Source organism: Xyrauchen texanus, chromosome 46 (assembly GCF_025860055.1).
Source record: "Xyrauchen texanus isolate HMW12.3.18 chromosome 46, RBS_HiC_50CHRs, whole genome shotgun sequence".
NCBI classification, from domain to species: Eukaryota; Metazoa; Chordata; class Actinopteri; order Cypriniformes; family Catostomidae; genus Xyrauchen; species Xyrauchen texanus.
The window spans coordinates 4,543,252-4,565,745 of NC_068321.1; the positions used below are offsets into that span (position 1 = coordinate 4,543,252).

Genomic DNA, 22,494 nt, shown 5'->3' on the forward strand with positions numbered 1-22,494 from the left:
CTTCTAGAGCTCCGCCTCCCGGGCCTCCTACGGCTCCGCCCCTAAAGGCCCCTACGGTGCCACCTTCCTCGGCTCCGCCTCCCGGGCCTCCTACGGCTCCGCCCCTAAGGACCCCTATTGCGCCACCTTCCTCGGCTCCGCCTTATGAGCCTTCCTCGGCTCCGCCTTCTGAGCCTCCCTCGGCTCCACCTCCAGAGCCTTCCAGGCCTCTGCCTTTAAAGCCTCCTACGGCGCCACCTCCATCGGTTCCACCTCCAGAGCCTTCCAGGCCTCCGCCTCTAGAGCCTCCTACGGCGCCACCTCCATCGGCTCCGCCTCCAGAGCCTTCCAGGCCTCCGCCTTCAAAGCCTCCCATGGCTCTGCCTCCTGAGCCTCTCACTGCTCTGCCTCCTGAGCCCCCAGAGCCTCCCTCAGCTTCATCTCTAGAGCCCCTCGCAGCTCCGCCCCCAGGGTCTCCTGCGGCCTTGCCTGCACCTCCTTCGGCGCCACCACCCAAGTCTTTGACTGCGCCATCTCAGAAGTCCTCCTTGGCTCTGCCAGCTCCCCTAGTGGCCACTCTTCCTCCCAGGCCTCTTGAACCTGTCCCTGTCCGATGGCCACCTCCCAGGCCCCCTAGACCTGTCCCTGTCTTGTGGCCGCCTCCCGGGCCTCCTCGAACTGTCCCGGTCCTGTGGCCACCTCCCGGGTCCCCTGAACCGGCCCCTGTTCTGCGGCCATCTTCCAGACCTCCTAGACCTGTCCCTGTCCTGAGGCCGCCTCCCAGGCCTCCTGGACCTGTCCCTGTCTGATGGCCACCTCCCAGGCCCCCTAGACCTGTCCCTGTCTTGTGGCCACCTCCCAGGCCCCCTAGACCTGTCCCTGTCTTGTGGCCGCCTCCCAGGCCTCCTCGAACTGTCCCGGTCCTGTGGCCACCTCCCGGGTCCCCTGAACCGGCCCTTGCCCAGTGGCCAGCTCCCAGGCCCTCTAAACCTGTCCCTACCCAGGGGATGTTCCCCAGGCCACCCGACCTGGTTCCCTGCACACACCCCCAGAGACTGCTCACCTGCCCTCTCGGCCTCCCTAGTCTGCCCGTCTGCCCTTTGTGCCCCCGTGGACTGCCTATTTGCCCCTTTTGCCTCCTTGGACTGCCTAATTTCCCCTTGTGCCCCCGTAGTCTGTCTCCATGTCCCTGGTGCCCCCTTGGTCTGTGTCCCTTGTGCCCCCTTTGGTCCGTCTGTTTTTCCCCTTGTCTAGCCCCTCTCGCCTTGAACATCTGTTTATCCCTGCTATTGTTTCCTGTCTGTGTCTTAAGTCTGTCTGGAATCCGGTCCTTTTGAGGGGGGATTCTGTCACGATTACCTGTTGTCTGTCACGATTACCTGTTGTCTGCCCTGTGTTCTCTGTCGCACTATCACGTTAATGTCATGTCTCCTTGTCTGCTCCGTGTTTTCCACTTCACCCGTCACCGTTCGCGCTCCATGACGTGTTTTCCTTGTTGTTCGCCCCGTGTTTCACTGTCCTTGTCAAAACTACAATTCCCACAATTCCTGGCCTCTCTCACTGCCTGCACTCTTCATTGTTCTCACCTGTGTCTCGTTTAGTCTTCATTGTGTTTGTGTATTTAACCTGGTCTGTTTCTCCTTTCCCCTGTCGGTCTTTGTTGTATGTAGATGCCTGTTCCCATGCTTCCTTCGTCGTTTTCACTCCAGCTATCCCCGTGTTTACCCTCCGTGTTAAGTTAACCCTTTGTTTGCCTTTCGTGTTTATTTACCTTTTCCCATCGTGGATGTTTCTTTTGTTGGTGTTCTTTTGTGTTGCCGTTATTATTAATAAAACCTGCTGCATTTAGATCCTCATCCCGACTCTACCTTCACCGTCATTCGTGACAATACCGCCCTATTTCGTTGCTGAATACAGATGCAAAGATTCTTGCCAAGATTTTGGCGCGTCACCTTGAAAATATTATCCCCTCTATTATTTCGCCTGACCAGACAGGATTTATAAAAAATCGTTATTCATTTTTCAATATCAGGCGTCTATTTAATATCCTTTATTGTTCCACTCCGCCCGATCCTGGGAATATCGAAGTGATGCTGTCACTCGACGCTGAAAAAGCGTTTGATAGGGTGGAGTGGGACTATCTTTTCAAGACATTAGAAGCGTTTAATTTCGGCCCTAAATTTATCTCCTGGATCAGACTACTATACACGCTCCCAGTGGCTGCGGTACGCACCAATAATAACTTGTCCTCCTACTTTGAGCTGAGGCCGGGCACGAGGCAGGGGTGTCCTCTTTCACCACTTTTGTTTGCTGTTGCACTTGAGCCACTAGCATTAGCCCTGAAGCAGTGCCCCACCATTAAAGGGATACACCGGGCGGGTTCGGAGCATAAAGTGTCACTTTATGCGGATGACATGTTATTATTTATATCTGACCCCCTCTCAAGTCTTCCTGAATTATCGATTCTACTCACAAAGTTCGGAAGAATATCTGGTTATAAAGTTAACTTTCAGGAAAGTGAACTTATGCCTATCTCTTCTGTAGACAGATTATATTTTGGGTCAATCCCTTTTAAATTTAGTCCTAAAAAAATTTTATATTTAGGTATATGGGTCACACGTAACCACAAGGATATTTTTAAGGCTAATTATCATCCCCTCTTAAGTAACCTTAAACAAGACCTGGAGCGCTGGGACCCTCTGCCTCTCTCCTTAGGAGGGAGGATCAATACAGTTAAGATGAATATTCTCCCTAAGTTTTTATATTTATTTCAATGTCTTCCTATCTATCTAACAAAATCTTTTTTTTCCAAATTAAACAGTCAGATTTCATCTTTATATGGCATAAAAGGCAGCCCAGCATTAATAAAAATATATTACAGAGGCCCCGTGCAATGGGAGGCATGGCACTTCCAAATTTTATGTATTACCATTGGGCTGCTAATATAAGAGCACTGCTGTATTGGTTGAGAAACGATTACACGGATGTCAATAGTACTGAATGGATGGTGTTGGAGAGGGCATCCATTGGATCTACCTCCCCTGCAGCTTTATTATGTTCCAAATTACCTTTCAAACAGCCTATCTCAGCCTTCACCACCAATCCAGTTGTTATCCATTCAATTAAAACCTGGAACCAGTTTAGAAGGACCTTTAATCTCACTGATCTTTCACTTGTTACACCATTGATAAAGAATCATATGTTTGTCCCATCAATGATGGATGAAGCTTTTAATGTTTGGGCAAGAAACGGAATAGGTACATTATCTGACCTCTACATTCATAATAGATTTGCCACTTTTATACAATTACAACAGAAATATGGTCTTCAGAAATCACATTTCTTCAGGTATTTACAGCTTAGAGATTTTGTGGCTTCTAATTCTGACTGTTTTCCGTTAAGTCCTTCTGAAACTCTGCTTGAAACTATTTTAAAATGTAAAGTTAACATAAAACAAGTGATAGGCAGAATTTACACATTGCTCAATACACATAACATGAATAGTCTTGATAGCCTTAGAATGAAATGGGAAACAGACTTAGATGAAACGATTCCAGAAGAAATATGGCAAAAAATTATACAGCGAATCTACTCTTCCTCTATATGCCTCAGACACGCTGTGGTTCAGTTTAAAATAGTGCACCGTCTTCATTGGACCAAGGATAGATTGTCTAAGATTAAGACGGGTATTGACCCTACGTGTGATCGGTGTAGGCAGGCTCCTGCCACACTGTTGCATATGTTTTGGTTGTGCCCTAAGCTACACAATTTTTGGCTGTCCATCTTTGAGGCATTCTCTGGGATATGTGGAAGAACAATACACCCATCTCCTCTGATTTCACTGTTTGGTGTGGCTCCGGTGGATGCCACCTTTTCTGGGTGTCAACTGAACATGATGGCCTTCTGCTCTTTGTTGGCTAGGAGGCTTATCCTGTTTAAATGGAAAGATGCTTTCCCCCCAACATATGGCCAATGGATTAGGGAGGTCATGAGTTATGTTCACTTAGAAAAAAATAGATACACTGTAAGAGGGTCCACTAGAAAATGTTATGCCATTTGGCAGCCATTTATTTCCTTTGTAGAAGGCATGGCAGCTACTAACGTATCTATGTAACCCAATTGTGTGTGCGCATACCTTTTCTTTTTTTTTTCTCGTCGGTTGGTGTGTGCGTTTGTTATTATTTATTGATGTTGTCTTTTTCTTTTATTTACCTAGATATTTTAATTATACATGTATGAGTCTGCCGGGATGTATGGAAATTTGCTGGGGGTCCAGTACTTGTGGGTGGGGGGCACTGGGGAATTGGGTGGTCTGTTCTATGGACAGGAACTAGATTTGACTATTTCATGTGTGAATTGTATTTCCTTTGTTTGTTATATCTGAAAATAAAAGAGACCTTGATAAAAAAAAAAAAATAATAATAATTTCACGATACATATTAATCATAAGGTAAAGAATTTGAATCAAATCAAACAGCAAAAATGTACACCCTTATTAAACAATCATTATTGTGGTATGAAAAACATATCCATAAAAGCACATAGAAAATAAAAATAAAAAACTGTAGTTGGTTGCTTTACATGTCAGTCAAACACTCTGTTCCTGTTTCTGTGGGCGGTTCTTAGCCAGAACAAGCTGCAACGTAAACCAGACTTTTTGGTGTTTGGTTAAAGGTATGGCTGTTCAAAAGCACTTAGAAACCAAAGAAAATTCATAAATAATTTTGCTGAATATTTTGCCATAAATTTTTTTCTGTAATTTGCATCGCTTTCGGTATAAACATGTCTAAGTGAGGAATCTGTCCACTAACAATCAATACTCGCCAAATGCTTTCCAGCATTAAACATCACAGACGATCAGCTTCACTTTGCAGCATATGCTGTATGACTGAGTTAATTAAACACTACAATAGATGCTGTGCACAAAGGAACGGTAAGTACGTGGAAATATGTTTACTGAACATACTGAAAGTGAAGAACAAAGAGAACATTTGAGAGAGACAGAGGAAATAAATGAGCGAGAGGGCAAGAAAGAGTGTGGGTTAACAAACGGCAACAAAAGAAAAGACACAGTACAAAAAGTGCAGAAAGCAGCTGTGATTGAATTAAGCTACAATGGCAGTAATTGTTAATGTGTGTGTGTGTGTGTGTGTGTGTGTGTGTGTGTGTGTGTGTGTGTGTGTAGCAGTGCCTGCAGACATCTCGATGGATACAGAAACACAGAGGCGTGTCGCGGTCTCACCAGCTGCCTACTGCCATTCACACCTGAACACCCCTCCATTCTGATGAGAATTAATCTACTCCATCTCCTCAGGGACACACACGCACACACTCTCTCTCTCTCTCACACACACACACACACACACACACATCCTGGGAATAGCTAATGAAGAAATACAACCTTGGCAGGGGCAAGAGAGGAGATTCATTCATTCATTCACTGATTCACTCGCTCGAATGTGATCACACTCCGGGGTTAGGTGCACAGAGAGTACTGTATATTAAAAATGGATAATGAGGTGTGTTAGGCTCAAGATGCCAGCTCGAGCTCTGGAGAGCAGAAGAGGGTCATCAGAGGTCATTCAGTCAATCAAGGTGGAGGTGGTGGTCTTATTTTATCGGTTTTAAACTACAAAAGAAACATTTCTGGAAGTTATATCAGACCTTGAAATTAATCCTCACACAATGCTACTGTATGTAACGCAGAACAGAAATCTACTGAGTCATGCTTGTTTAAACTACAGTTTTTAAATATTTGGCAAGCATCTGCACAAAAATACTAGGCCAGGTGTTGCTCAATCAAAGTCATGTCGGCATGATCGTATTAAAGAGACGAGCACACATTAATGCCACCACAATATCGTAATTAACCAATGGGAAACTCTAAAATATCTTCAAGTCATCAACACTTAGTTGTAATTCTGAAAGGTGACTGTAAAATTAGGTTTGAAAGTATTGAGAAATGTTGCTGAAGAAAAGCTACAGATAGTGATGGGGATTTTGATTCATCCCAGTGACTCAATTCTTTTGATTCATTCACTGATTCGTTCGGTGTCCATGTCTGCAAATTACACCTTCGAACCAGTAGGTGGCGACAATTGAGAGTCTTTTATGTGTCTTTTGAGCGATTCACTGAACCAAAGGTGCACAGTAAAAACTTTGCTTGTCTACAAATATACTAATATTCCTTTGCAGATTGTTTATCATTAAAAGTGTTTTCCCCACAAAAGGACAACCAAAAGCAATTATATAATTTAGTTTACTGCTAAATGACTTTAATCAAGAAAAGAAAACAAATAATTATGAGTTTCACTAACGTCCTCATGTCATTGTAACGTGTGGTCAATTATTATTCACTTTTACTCGATTCAAACTAAATCGCCAAACTGAACGAACAATTTCTTTCCTCCTATTGTTCAGTCGGTAATAAGATTGTTGAACACTGTTTTCAAACCAGGTTTTTAAATACGCCTTTCACAGCGCTACATATACACAGTGTACTGTATACAGTTTTGAGAAAATGAACCTAAGACTGGCTTACTTATAGTTGTCTCTGCATATTAAGCTGGGATAGAATAAAGTATTTTATCACTGAAAAAGTTATATACTTCTGCTTTAAAACCGAAGAAGCGTCAATAATAGACTACAAATCTGTCAACTGTAAACAATGCGAGTTCAATTAAGGAAAGCCGTAAGGGACATAGCTAATGAAAACTTCTGATCTTTGAGGTTATCTGAGGCTGGGACAAATATTATATTAGTTTCAATAATATTTATAGATGAACTAATGTAAAATTTAAACTTGATATTTCATTAAAGGATGGCTCCATGCATATTCACAAAGGTTAGAGCTGACCCCTGAATATGCTTTGACCCTAGAACCGCACCTCTCAACACATCAATTCTGTTCCAAACCAAAATCACCTCAACACACATTGAGTTGTAGTTAAAACTTCCAAACGGTCATATCTTGATGGTAACTGTTATGTTGTAAAACGTAGCCTAATCCAAGCCGAGTTTATGCAGCTTGATTGTTTCCATCTCGACAACCATTTGGAAGTTTCTGCATTACTACAACCTGATTTGGACTGTGATTTTAGTCTGAACACAATGAACATTTTGGGCAATTCCACATGTACTTCACTCTTTCAACTGCCAACAAAGACATCTAGACATAAATTGTTTGAACATCCCAGATGGACTTGTAGGCAGCATTAGTTCTAAATCTGCTCTTACACAATTGCAATTTTTGAATAAGCCACAGACCCAGATAGGCTGGTTCAGGTGTGTTTAAATACAGTTGGAAGTCAACTCTTTCGGAAGGTAAAAGACCAGCATCAAGACTGATAACCCTTGACAAGGTATAAAGCTACACTAGCTGTTTGTTGTTGTTTTACTTCTTTTTTTTTTTTTCAGAAAGAGCTGAAACTGACAAGTGAGCAATTGGATTTAAACCTCTTGACCAAACTGCTTATTTGCGCCCTTGAAGGCCACTGTGGGAATGGGATGCCACTCTAATGGTCGTTCCAAACTAAAGTAAGAAAAACAAATTTCATGAAGGGCCCTTCCACAAGACTGTTGGTGATGGGTACATTCATGCAGTAATGCCATGCACACTTCAGAGTTCCAACTTCAAGAGCTCAGTAGGGTGAGTAGGGCATAGGGGTGATCACTTTCCATTGGAATTCGCCCAGGTTCTGTGTTAAGCTAGAGTGTGGGTTCAGTTTAAGTCGGATTCAGAGCACCAGGTCAAGCCCAAGAAGGAAGCCCTCTCTCTGGGACAGTCCCACTGTCTAGTGTAGTGAGCAGTGTCAAACGCAATCTCCACACTAACTGTGGGTCATTGGGGCAAATAAATACTTTGGGTCCCAATCGGCGTTGAACTAATGGGTTAATCTCTCTCTCTTATTAAAGGCTATCCATTAATAGCCGACCGGCCCAGAAGTGTTTGGAAGGTTGAGGCACAGAACAGTGAGAGATCTGGACAAGTTTGAACACTCACTTTAACCAACCAGCCCTGATAGACAAGGAAAATGTAAAATGTGTGCAAATGTGCACAAATAGTTATATAAATACAGCCCCAGAGTTGCACAAAGTTTCACTTTGCCATAGACTATTCAAATAATACATACAGGCTCTGTTCCAGAACCTATTGAACTGCCTATGTAGGATGCATTTTAAGAAATCAAATATGCGCTCTCAAATAAGCTGTTCCAAAGGTACACTGTAAATTCTCTTGCCGCCTTCTGGCCCTCTTTTGGCTAAATTTTAAGACAGCATCACATGAATCCATTGCAAAGAAGGATACAACAATCCATTAAGAATGGTTAACAAATCAAGATAAGTGTTGATTAAAAATCTTAAAATAAAACTCATTTAATACTGAAAAGTATTGCGCAATATAATTTAATGTTCACTACTCTACACAATATTTGAGTATGTTGTGTTTGTTTTGCTCTTAGAGGACTGAATTGTTAGCTTAGCGACATGGTAAAGCCATGTTTGAATCATCTTTTGGTGTCGAGTATCCTGTGCGCTTCGCACAAGGATTTGTAAAAACTTACTACACATGGGGTGTTTCAAATTAGATACTTATCCCTAGGAGGACATTTAAACCATGTGCTTGCACTACAAAAATATAGATACAGTGCAACGAATGGATATTTGAAACTTGAAGTTCTTTCTAGCTTAAAAAAATTAGCAGTTCAGTGCAAGATGCTGAAATAACTGCATGATATGGTGTAATGGTCAAACCTAGAAAACCAACTGAACAGTGGTTCTCAACCAGGGGGCTGGGCCCACTAGGTGGCCACCTTTGGTGTGAAAAAGTTTAAGAAGCACTGCCTTAGAAGATAGTAGACAGCAAGGCAGCTCAATATTTCTTGGAGCCCTAAACACAGGTTTTTCTCAGGGTCACTTTCAGTGGCAATGCTCAAAGAACATGGTCAACTAACACATTTAACGTGGGTGTGAAGAGAAGCGATTGAGAAAGTTGCACTATTTAAGTATGGTGGAGGGGGTGGAAATTAGTTTGGCTCAGGGACAGGGTGGGGGTCACCTCCAGGGGTCTGGCTGCTGACCAAGCTGCTGCCATGCCCCGGGGCCAGCCAGGGGCCAGATGAGCCCTGTAGCCCCTCGAGGGCCAGGAGACACATGCCCTAAACAACCAGTATGTCACCTCTAATACTGCAACACACTAAATATGGACTGTGAGCTGATGGAACAGTGAAGGACAAAGCCTGTTGCAGCAGGATGAGAACGAACGAAGAACAGAACCCAATTCACAACATTGAAAACAGCAGCATTTCACTTAAACATTAAATAATAAAACATTTAATTAATAGCTATTTTAATATGTAGTTATGTAGTCTGTATTAATCATACTATTTTTATTACTTTTATTCGTAGTAACAGTGACAGAGGACAGGAAATAATGGTGGAAGGATGAGGGAACATACAATGTCAAACTGAACTTTATGTCACGAACCCCGCTCCTCTGCTTCTCCCCGCATCGTCTAGCACGCACACTCCCTCACTCCGCCCCCTCGAGCTTTTCTCGAGTTTCTCACGCGCTTCCAACCCCCAGAACATTATGACCACCTGCACTCGCGTCATCTGCACTCCTGCACATTAATTTCACCTGCACTCGTCTCATCACCTGTCATGGTTTACACCTGCACTCGCCCCTATATATATCACCACCCTTTCGCTGCACGGGGGTTGGTTATTGTATTTAGTTTCCCGTGTCTTTGCCCCCCCCCCCTAGTCTCGTCTAGTTTTGCTCTCCTCTTGTTTACCTCTTAGCTTGCCAGCTCCCCTTGTTCCCCTGTTTTTTGCTCCCACTAGTTATTCTATATCTTGATTCCCCGGCTCTCGACCTCACGCTCCCCTTGACTACTCTTCACTGGATTTGCCCTTGTTTTGTACTGTTGCTTTGCTTTGTGAATAAAGCAGTTTTTCCCCGACATTGTGACTGTCTCAACTTGTGTTCGCTATAGAATAACCAACCTCACCGTTGACAGTCACAATGCCCCGCACTAAGGATTCGCGCAGCTCACTAGAGCGGAGAAGCACGTCACATTCGGCGCGAGGAGCTACAGTGTGGAGAGATGACCACGTGCTCACGGCCCAGGGGCAGCAGGTATGCGCTATTTCTGATTTGTTTCACCCTATTTCACCTGTGTCTGCCCCTGAGTCCGTTTATGCCTCCAGTGCATTTCTGAGCGCCGTGCACTCTCCACCCCCGGAGAGGTTTTATGGCTCTTCGGACGCTGACCAAGGGGTTTTCATGCGAGGCAGCGGTTGTGTAACTCATAACCCGCCCTCGACATTAAGGAGCCAGCGGCCCGACTCTTGGGGTTGCGTCAGGGGAGTCAACCCTTGGAGGTTTATGTTATTGATTTTTGTGCCCTGGCCAACCAGGTGAATTTTGATGAGGTGGTTCTGTAAGACATTTTTCAATATGGACTGAATGAGCCAGCCTCATCATACATGCCTGGTGGTCGCTGCTCTCTCAACCTGGCTCAGTTTATTGACCTCGCCCTGCTGTGCGTTGGTTCCTCGTTTACTGTGGGGGAGGCAGATACTGAACCAGCGCTCCACGTCTCGAGGCCTACCACGGCCCCCGTCTCGAAGTCTGTCACGGCCCTAGTCCCAAAGCCTTACACGGCCCTAGTCTGGAAGCCTGACACGGCCCTAGTCCCGAAGCCTGACACGGCCCTAGTCCCGAAGCCTGTCACGGCCCCAGTCCCGAGGCCTGTCACGGCCCCAGTCCCGAGGCCGGACACGGCCCTAGTTCCGAAGCCTGTCACGGTCCCAGCCTCGAAGCCTGGCACGGCCAGCGAGTCAACGCCCATGCCTGCCACGGCCAATGAACCAGTGCCCACGGCCCATGAGCCAGCGCCCATGCCTGCCACGGCCAACAAGCCAGCGCCCATGCCCGCCACGGCCAACGAGCCAGCGCCCATGCTCGCCACGGCCAACATGCCAGCGCCCATGCCCGCCACGGCCAACGAGCCAACGCCCATGTCGGCCACGGTCAGGCAGCCAGCGCCTGTAGCCTCGACCGCCCCCATGGCCACATCCCCTGTTGGCCGAAGACGTCAGAGAAGGAAGAGGGCCCCTTCTCCCCAGTCTCGTCTTGTACTCAAGACCGCAGAGGTTCCCTCAGAGTCTTCCACGGCTCTGCCGGGTTCTGCTCCGCCCCCAGAGTCTTCCACTGCTCTGCCGGGTTCTGCTCTGCCCCCAGAGTCTTCCACAGCTCTGCCGGGTTCTGCTCCGCCCCCAGAGTCTTCCACGGCTCTGCCGGGTTCTGCTCCGCCCCCAGAGTCTTCCACGGCTCTGCCGGGTTCTGCTCCGCCCCCAGAGTCTTCCACGGACCTGCCAGCCTCTGCTCGCCCCTCAGAGCCCTCGCGGGCTCCTCCTCTCAAGCCTCCCAGAGCTCTACCCCTCGAGCCCCCCCGGGCTCCGCCTCTCGAGCCTCTCAGGGCTTCCCCTCTCGAGTCTCTCAGGGCTTCCCTTCTCGAGTCTCTCAGGACTCCTCCCCCTCTCGAGCCTCTCAGGGCTTCCCCTCTCGAGTCTTTCAGGGCTCCTCCTCCCCTCGAGCCTCTCAGGGCTCCGTCCCTCGAGTCTTTCATGGCTCCACACCTCAAGCCTCCTAGGGCTTCTCCTCACGAGTCTTTCATGGCTCCATCCCTCAAGCCTCTCACGGCTTCGCCTCTCGAGTCTTTCAGGGCTCCTCCTCCCCTCGAGCCTCTCAGGGCTCCACCCCTCGAGTCTTTCATGGCTCCACCCCTCAAGCCTCTCACGGCTTCACCTCTCGAGTCTCTCAGGGCTCCTCCCCCTCTCAAGCCTCCTAGGGCTTCTCCTCATGAGTCTTTCATGGCTCCATCCCTCAAGCCTCTCACGGCTTCGCCTCTCGAGTCTTTCAGGGCTCCTCCTCCCCTCGAGCCTCTCAGGGCTCCACCCCTCGAGTCTTTCATGGCTCCACCCCTCAAGCCTCTCACGAGTCTTTCAGGGCTCCTCCTCCCCTCAAGCCTCCCAGGGCTTCTCCTCACGAGTCTTTCATGGCTCCACCCCTCAAGCCTCTCACAGCTTTGCCTCTCGAGTCTCTCAGGGCTCCTCCCCCTCTCAAGCCTTTCAGGGCTCCTCCTCCCCTCGAGCCCCTCAGGGCTCCTCCTCCCCTCGAGCCTCTCAGGGCTCCGTCCCTCGAGTCTTTCATGGCTCCACCCCTCAAGCCTCTCACGGCTTCGCCTCTCGAGTCTCTCAGGGCTCCTCCCCCTCTCAAGCCTCTCAGGGCTTCCCCTCTCGAGTCTCTCAGGGCTTCTCCTCTCGAGTCTTTCAGGGCTCCACCCCCTTCCAAGCCTCTCAGGGCTTCGTCTCTCGAGTCTTTCATGGCTCCCCCCCTCGAGCCTCTCGAGCCTTCCACGACCTTTTTCCCCGAGCCTCTCACGGCTCTACTCCCAGAGACTCCAGAGCTTCCTACGGCTACGCCTCCCGAGCCTCCTACGGCTCCGCCTCCCGGGCCTCCTACGGCTCCCCCTCCAGAGCCTCCCACGGCTCCACCTCCTGAGCCTCTCATGGCTCTGCTCCCAAAGACTCCAGAGCTTTCTACGGCTCCGCCTCTCGGGCCTCCTACGGCTCCCCCTCCAGAGCCTCCTACGGCTCCCCCTCCAGAGCCTCCCACGGCTCCACCTCCCGAGCCTCTCACGGCTCTGATCCCAAAGACTCCAGAGCTTTCTAGAGCTCCGCCCCTCGAGCCTGCTACGGCTGTACCCCCCGAGACTACAGAGCCTGCCAGGTCGTCGCCTCGGGGACCTCCCACGGCGCCACCTCCCTTGGCTCCACCTCCAGAGCCTTCCAGGCCTACCTCGCTAGAGCCTCCCACGGCGCCACCGTCATCGGCTCCACCTCCTGAGCCTTCCAGGCCTTCGCCCCTAAAGCCTCCTTCGGCTCCACCTCCAGAGCCTTCCAGGCCTACCTCGCTGGAGCCGCCCACGGTGCCACCGTCATTGGCTCCGCCTCCTGAGCCTTCCAGGCCTTCGCCCCTAAAGCCTCCTTCGGCTCCACCTCCGGAGCCTTCCAGGCCTCCGCCTCTAGAGCCTCCTGCGGCACCACCTCCCTCTGCCCTGTCTCTTGGGCTCCCCATGGCGCCACCTCCTCAGCCTCTCAGTACCCCGCCTGCCGAGTCTCTCACGGCTCCGTCTTCCAAGGCTCCGTCTCCCAAGCCCTCCACGGCTCCGCCTTTCACGGCTCTTCCCTGGCCCCCTGACCCTGTCCGGTGGCCCCCTGACACTCTCCCTGTCCTGTGGCCTCTTCCCTGGCCTCCTGACCCTGTTCCTGTCCGGTGGTCACCTTCCAGACCCCCGGACCCAGTCCCTGTCCTCCAGTCGCCTTCCAGACCCCCTGACCCAGTCTCTGCCCTATGGCTGCCCCCTAGATCTCCCGACCACCCGCCTGTCCACTATGTTCCCCCTGACCTTACCTTGAACTGCCCATGGACTGTCTCACTTCCCTTTGTCTGTCCCCCGATCATCCTGCACCGCCTCCCGCGGCCGTCAGGAGCCGTCCTATTCAGAGGGGGGAGTACTGTCATGAACCCCGCTCCTCTGCTTCTCCCCGCATCGTCTAGCGCACACTCCCTCACTCCGCCCCCTCGAGCTTTTCACGCTCTTTTTGCTCGCTCGAGCCCTCACGCCCACTTTGCTCCTACTCGCTCACATGCTCGTAGGCAATCTCCCTTCCTCGAGTTTCTCACGCGCTTCCAATCCCCAGAACATTATGACCACCTGCACTCGCGTCATCTGCACTCCTGCACATTAATTTCACCTGCACTCGTCTCATCACCTGTCATGGTTTACACCTGCACTCGCCCCTATATATATCACCACCCTTTCGCTGCACGGGGGTTGGTTATTGTATTTAGTTTCCCGTGTCTTTGCCCCCTGCTAGTCTCGTCTAGTTTTGCTCTCCTCTTGTTTACCTCTTAGCTTGCCAGCTCCCCTTGTTCCCCTGTCTTTTGCTCCCACTATTTATTCTATCTTGATTCCCCGGCTCTCGACCTCACGCTCCCCTTGACTACTCTTCACTGGATTTGCCCTTGTTTTGTACTGTTGCTTTGCTTTGTGAATAAAGCAGTTTTTCCCCGACATTGTGACTGTCTCAACTTGTGTTCGCTATACTTTAAGGGTCTTAATGCAATTAAAAATGGTTTATCAACATCAAATGACGTATAGTTGCAATTTTCAAATAAAATTACTTATGTGAAATATTTATTGGAACTCTACAATTGGTCATCAAGAATGACCGTTTATCAGTATTAAATATATCTATATATTATTTGACATTATCTGCGCATTACCTAATTAATATTAATTAGTTTCAACAAAAACTGACAGGCATGGGCACAATGTTAATTTTGGACAGTGACTATAGCTAAGTCACTACTCCAACATAACTAGCTTCTTCACTAAAACTGTGTTCTATAGATCCTTTAGTCAGTGTTAATGTGTGGAATGCTATCTATTACTGGATTGTGTATGTTCAACCCAAACCACATCAGCACATCTTTGCCTGAAATCTGCTAAAGCACTACATGTCTTCAACGGTTCATCTGAATCCACACATCTTCACAGAGCAGAGCACATATTCTAGACACGTCTAAATTGAATCATAATTGCACATCATTAGCCTAATTACTGATTGCTCCAGCTCACCATCAAAACACTAATGAATGTTTACAGATAAAAAACACTCTTTGATATGATAATAGAAGACATAAGAGACAACCCGAAACTGTTAAATGTTTTGTCTTGACATCATATTAAATAACATTATGTAATATGATGCTAATAGATAATGGATACAAATATCTAATCAATGCTCTTAGCCAAAGATATTTTTAAGTTAGTCCATACTACTTACAGGATTCAATCCAACAAATGAAATTCCTGCATCTTACTTTTTTTTTTTTTTATATATAGTTTATTTATATATATATATATATATATATATACACACACACACTACCGTTCAAAACTTTAGGGTCACTTACTCATTCTTTATTTTTATTATTTTTTTTAATTATTATTATTCATATTTTAGAATAATAGTAAAGTCATCACAACTATGGAATAACACAAATGGAAATATGAGAATTATGTTGTGACTAAAAAAATACAAAATAAATCAAAACTATATTATATTTTAGCATCTTCAAAGTAGACACCCTTTGCCTAGAGTTTGCATAAATGAACTCTTGACATTTTCTCAATCAACTTCTTGAGGTGTCACCCTGGGATGCTTAAACAGTATTGAAAGAGTTCCCATCTTTGTTGGGCACTTATTGGCTGCTTTTCTTTATTATTTGGTCCAAGACATCATTTTATTATTAAATATTTGTTTTATAATGAAATAAATTAATATGTTGGCACAATAATATTTTTGTCTACAAAACTAATTTCAAATATTTATACGCCTTCAGATCAAAAGACTTTTAAGATCATGAGAAACATTTCATGCAAGTGACCCCAAACTTTTGAACGATAGTGTACTGTATATATATATATATATATATATATATATATATATATATATATATATATATATATATATATATATATTCTTCAAGCCAGTGTGTGCAGGGCGAATTATCCTGCTGAAAGAGGTCACTGTCATCAGGGAATACCATTGCTATGAATGGGTGTACCTGGTCTGCAACAATGATTAGGTAGGTGGCATGTGTCAAATTGACATACACATGAAAGGGTTTCCAGCAGAACATTGCCCAGAGCATCGCACACGTGCCCATTGTAGGCACTTTCAATGGTGGACGGGTCATCATTGGCACTCTGACTGGTTTGCGGCTACGCAGCCCCATACGCAGCAGGGTGCGAAGCACTATGTGTTGTCACACATTCCTCCATCATTAACATTTTCTGTGACTTGTGCCACAGTAGACCTTCTGTTGGTTCGGACCACACGGGATAGCCTTCATTGCCCACGAGCATCGATGTGTCTGTCGCCGGTTTGCGGTCCGTCACTCCGATTTGGTAAGATGCTCTTACCCAATCGTCTGGTTATAACAATTTGTCCCTAGTCAAAGTCACTCTGGTCTTTACTCCTTTATACACTGTGTATATATATATATATATATATATATATATATATTATAATATAAATTAAATATTTATTTTACAGTTTCAATTAGACAGACGGACGGATGGACAGATTTATTGAACACATCCCATTAAGCATTCACAGTGATGCGGAAAAAGAAAGTGAACCCTTGGATTTAATAACTGGTTGATCCTACTTTGGCAGCAATGACCTCAACAAAGCGTTTCCTGTAGCTGTGGATTAGACCTGTATAACATTCAGAAGTTTTTTTAGGAACATTCTTCCTAACATAACTGCTTCAGCTCAGCCATATTCTTAGGATGTCTGGTGTGAACGGCTCTCTTGAGGTCATTCCACAGCATCTCTATTGGGTTAAGGTCTGGGCTCTGACTGGTCCACTCCAAAAGGTGGATTATCTTTTTTTGAAGCCATTCTGTAGTGGATTTACTTCGATGTTTAGGGTCATTGTCCTGCTGCATCACTCAACTTCTACTGAGCTTCAACTGGTGTGTGGCGACCCTGACATTATCCTGTAGGATATCTTGATAAATTTGGGAATTTGTTTTTCCCTTGATGATAGCAAGCATCCAGGCATTGAAGCAGCAAAGCAACCCCAAGTCATAATGCTCCCTTCACCGCACTTCACAGATGGGATGAAGTTTTCATGTTGGTATGTGGTGCCCTTTTTACGCCATACATAGTGCTGCTTGCTCTTCACAAATAATTACACCTTAGTTTCATCAGTCCAAAAAACATTTTCCCAGTAGCATTGATGGAATGTAAAGGCAGTCTTTAAGTCATCTAGGCTGGATGGCCACATTCAAGGACAATAGCCACAGTAGTAAATTGTTTTCATTTATACATAATTTGTTTAACTGTGGAAAGATGAATATCTAAGCTCTTCAAGATGACTTTGTAGCTCTTTCCAGCTCTATGCAAAGCAACAATTCTTGATCGTAGGTCTTCTGAAATCTATTTTTTGCTAGACATGGTCCACGTCAGCAGTGGTTTCTTGTGAAGAGCAAACATAAAATGTTTTAGTGCTTTTTATAAGTCAAAGTAGCTCTAACCCACACAATCTCGTTTCATTAATTGAATGCCAAGTTTGCCAACTCCTGACTCTAATTAGCTTTTGTTCACGTCATTCGCCTAGGGGTTCACATACTTTTTTCAGCCTACACTGTGAATGTTTGAATGATGTATTCAACATGTACAAGAACAATACAATCATTTTTGTGTTATTAGTTAAACAGATTGTGTTTGTTCATTATTAGATGAATATCAAACCATATATATAAATTTTGAGACTCATTCTTTAAGAATCAGTGTCATTATTCCCTCAGCTTGTGCAATGTGACACAACTTCCTGAAAGCTGGACAGTAATTGATTTAACTAGGAGACTGTGAAGGATTCACCAATCTGTGGCTTTGAGATTGATGGAATTACATCTCAGGTTCAGATACGTATTTATTGACCGCAGAGAGGGATGAGGGGTCACGATGAAAGAGGAGAGACCTTTTGGCCCCTTCTCTGATGTGATAGTTCAGTAATGGAGCGCAGGGAATGGGGGGGGTGGGAGACTCATTCTGGCCTCTGTGTCTGAGTTGAGCAGTTCTGTAAGGTGTACAATCAAGCTTTTAATACCAAGGTTGGCAAACTGATAGGTGGTTATAAGGGTAAATAAGTCAGTGTTCCCCAAAGTCAAACTAAGATGAACAATAAATCTAGAATCTTGCATTTGGGCAGCCCCTATTTCTCACCCTATATGAATATACACACTCTATATCAAATTATTGAGTTGTAAAAGATGTAGCAGTTGTTGTCTGTCTGAGAATATACCTTCAGAACGTACTTCATCAATGATTGAAAAGTTTTTAATCAAATTTAGTACATTCTATGGAAGTACAGGAATTCACAGATGCAGTCTTATAATACTTTGTGTAATAAATACTTGTTATCTTGTATTTTGCATTACTCACAGTTTTCTGGCTTTGAAGGCCTCCGCAAACTCTCGGACACTACTCAATGAGGCCAAATCCAGGGTCATGGCTTCAACACGCGCTTTGCGCTAGTGAATAAAAAGAGAAAGAGAAAGAGAAAAAAGAAAAAACATTAAACACACTGCACCAGCTACATCCATCAACATCACATCGCTAACAAACTAAAAGCCAAAGCCCACACATCCCACACTAACTCACTGAACACATCCCACCCGAAAATCTCTGCTATATCTCAAAAACAACTCGCTTTCCCTAAATCAGGGCTGCATTTTCAATAGGGAATGTTGCACATTCTCGGACGGGAGCGCATCTCAATATCCTCTTTATGGCATTTTTATGACCCTCCGCGCTAACTGTATCCGATCTTTGCTCTGTGCATCCTGTGCTTACACTAAGTAAACGTTAAGGCAGTGGCTTCCTTCTTTCATAATGTCCATAATGGCATATAGAACAGGCTCAAGGAGATAAATAATGTATGAGCAAAGCCAAATCCACAATAATGGTCCCTCTCAAAGCTGGCTTTTAGGTGTAGCTTTGATCAGACTGGAGCAAGATCGATATTAGGGAAGACACATAAATCACTCCACAAAGGAAGGATCATGGTCTCACTGGTCAGAGGTTAGTTGAAGTTCTACTGAGGTAAAGTAGTAGTAGTCTAAAATACAGCATTTCACAAACAATTTGACACATTCACCAAATTTACCTAAACAAGCTTTTAAAAACAGAAGAGCTGATTTCAAATGTCCAATTTTAATATATGCATGTAAGGTTATACAGTTGATGTCAGAAGTTTACATACACCTTTTTCACAAGTCCTGAAATGTAATTGTAGAAACCATTGCATGTCTTTAACTTCACGGCTGTTGTCTTGAGATTTTGCTTCAATATATCCACATAATTTTCCTTCCTCGTGATGCTTCCTCTATTTTGTGAAGTGCACCAGACCCTCATGCAGCAAAGCAACCCCACAACTTGACGCTGCCACCCCCATTCTTCATGGTTGGGATGGTGTTCTTCAACTTGCAAGCCTCACCCATTTTTCTCCAAACATAACGATGGTCATTATCAGATCAGAGGACATTTCTCCAATAAGTAAGATCTTTGTCCCCATGTGCACTTGCAAACTGTAGTCTTGCTTTTTTTATGGTGGTTTTGCAGCAGTGGCTGCTTCCTTGCTGAGCAGGCTTTCAGGTTATGTCAATATATGACTCGTTTTACTGTGGATATAGATACTTGTCTACCTGTTTCCTCAAGCATCTTCACACGGTGCCTTTCTCTTGTTCTGGGATTGATTCGCACTTTGCACACCAAACTACGTTCATCTCTAGGAGACAGAATGTGTCTCCTTCCTGAGCGGTATGATGGCTGTGTGGTCCCATGGTGTTTATACTTGCGTACTATTGATTGTACAGATGAACGTGTACCTTAAGGCATTTGGAAATTGCTCCCAAGGATGAACCAGACTTGTGGTGGTCCACTATTTTTTTCTGAGGTCTTGGCTGATTTCTTTTGATTTTCCCATGATGTCAAACAAAGAGGCATAGAGTTTGAAGGTAGGTCTTAAAATACATCCACAGGTACACCCTCAATTGACTCCAGAAGCTTATTGGCTAATTGCATAAAGGCTTGATATCATTTTCTGGAATTTTCCAAGCTGCTTCAAGGCACTGTTAACTTAGTGAATGTGGAACCCACTGGAATTGTGATATAGTCAATTAAAAGTGAAACAATCGTTCTATAAACAAATGTTGGAAAAATTACTTCGAGTCGATGTCCTAAACGACTTGCCAAAATTATAGATTATGTAAACTTCTGACTTCAACTATATATGGTTTAATAACTATTTAAAAACAAATAATAAATAATAATAATAAAGTATCTGGGAGTCATCTTTCCTACTTCTCGTATCACTGTGCGATCTCAACAAGCTATTAAAGTAATTTCAGCTCATATCAATGTTTCATATTCATTAATTTATTGGTCAAGTAGTCTTGGAATAAGCTGGATAATGTGCAGTCACACATTTTCACAAAATAAACACCAACAGAATGCAGAATTCAGCTATCCAGTGATTTCTTTCTTCTAGCGAGACCTTATAGAAGTTGACGATACGATTTGGCCAAGACCGATAACTAAGATGGTGAAAAATGCAGATAACCGATTATTTGGTTGATAGTTTTTTAAAATACATTTGTAGAATGATAAAAAAAAATTCCCTTAATATGAGGTTTATTGCAGAGGAATAAAAAAGAAAGAAAGAAAAAAAAAACTATCAGCATATACTTTTGCAGATAACGTTCCAAAAAGCAACTATTGGCATGATTAATTGGTAAAACCAATATATCGGTCTACCTCTACTATTTTAGGCCAGTTTAAGCAGAATTTCCCACCAGGATATTGTATGTGTGTGTGTGAAAATATATATATATCAGTTTTCACTAAAGAAATAATAAATTTTGGTGCCGGACAACATGTTCGGGAATGATCAAGTTTGCTGGACAAATTGTAAAACATCCGGACATCTAATTTCGCAGTTTATTTTTTAACAGGATGAACTATGAATAATGATGCAATAGGCTATAATAATGACACACAATCAAGTCAAATGAATGATAACAATTTGTTAATTATAGCTGCTTTTCCATAAAAATACAAATAAACGCCATTCCTGGAATTAGACTCTAATTCAAAAATGCTTTCAACAGGGTGCATAGCAAAAAAACTACAGATTTACATTCACAAATAATATAAAAATAAAATATAGTTAGGTTATATCATATAATTTCTCACCTTGGCTTATATAATTGGCTCTTTTTCTTATGACTATTTACTCCGACTTTTCAGAGCAGCACAAAAGCATTTTTGCTGTCAAAGTGAAGTCAATCATGTCCAGTGTTTCTCTACAACTTGAGATTCAAATAATCCTGTCGTGTCCTTCTCTCCAGAAGACAGCAACACAAGGTTGTTTTAATGTGATTCTAAAGTGAGAAGATTCTTACTGTGGGCACATGAGAGCAAGATGAGGGAATAAGGCTGTAACTGATCCTGCCAAAGTGTGGGATTCAACATGGTGCACTCGCAGATTAGGAATTTGTAAACTTCGGGAAAGTTAAAGCATCTGTGATCACTGGGATAGTATCACGCTGTACACTTGTGGCATGAACTAAAGTGGTTGCAAATGCATGTTAATATTTTCACTGGGCATTGTGTCCAACAATGGTCAGACATCTTAATATTTTAACGGTCAATAACCGGCTAAAGGCAACCCTGATATATATATATATATATATGTAAATTGGCTTCCACTCTATGTGTACTAATACTACTAATTTAGCAGAGCAAATGCTAAATGATATAGTTGTAATTTCAGAATTATGGAAACTACAACTTCTTTCTTATCAGTAAGATCTATATGCTTATAAAGAAAATTTCAGGTCTATTTCTTTGACTTTTCTCAGCGTTTCCTTCTCGCCGCAAACAGCTGTGTGCTAAGTTAGCAGGTTCCGCTAGTCCTGTACGGCATCTCTGATGAGGGAATATTTGATGAATGACTGTATAAACTCTGCTAATATTACAGTGGGGTTAGGAGACATGGGGCAATTTAATTATGGCATGTACAGTGCACCACCAGGTTAACATGAAAACCACCCCATCAGCACTTCTCCTATCAACAGTACATCTACAAACCACTTACAATTGCTAATCAGCCTCTGCGCAATTAGTGCCGTAGACGATTCTAGATGGCTACTGCACTATAAAGACTTCAGAGCAATCATGTCTAGTCTTGTCATACGCCCTCGATTGCAAACTGCAAGATATACAATAACTGTCCAACATCACTTTTCCTCAGATTATTACTGCCCAATGGGGCTTGACTAATATCTAGAGGTGTGTGTTTCAGCGTTATCGCCAACAAAAATTAGGACACTTGGTTATTAAAGACAATTAATATCATATCAAAATTGGAAGTTTGTGTTGACACCACAAATTGCCCACCACAACATTTTTAGCTATCTGATGACTCCAGTCCACAGATGGATGTATACATTATTACACAAACACACACACACACACATATATATATATATATACACTCACCTAAAGGATTATTAGGAACACCATACTAATACTGTGTTTGACCCCCTTTCACCTTCAGAACTGCCTTAATTCTACGTGGCATTGATTCAACAAGGTGCTGAAAGCATTCTTTAGAAATGTTGGCCCATATTGATAGGATAGCATCTTGCAGTTGATGGAGATTTGTGGGATGCACATCCAGGGCACGAAGCTCCCGTTCCACCACATCCCAAAGATGCTCTATTGGGTTGAGATCTGGTGACTGTGGGGGCCATTTTAGTACAGTGAACTCATTGTCATGTTCAAGAAACCAATTTGAAA

The 22,494-nt window shown here is 44.4% G+C and overlaps 1 protein-coding gene across 2 annotated transcripts in view; it reads right to left on the reverse strand.

The window, feature by feature from the left end:
- Nucleotides 1-22,494, reverse strand: part of LOC127638236 (WW domain-containing oxidoreductase-like) — a 401,462-nt gene that overhangs the window by 284,709 nt on the left and 94,259 nt on the right. For both annotated transcript variants that reach the window (XM_052119676.1, XM_052119675.1), the window contains one exon: nucleotides 18,076-18,164. In XM_052119676.1, coding sequence (XP_051975636.1) covers nucleotides 18,076-18,164 — 89 coding nt within the window. The remainder of the gene's footprint in view (nucleotides 1-18,075; nucleotides 18,165-22,494) is intronic.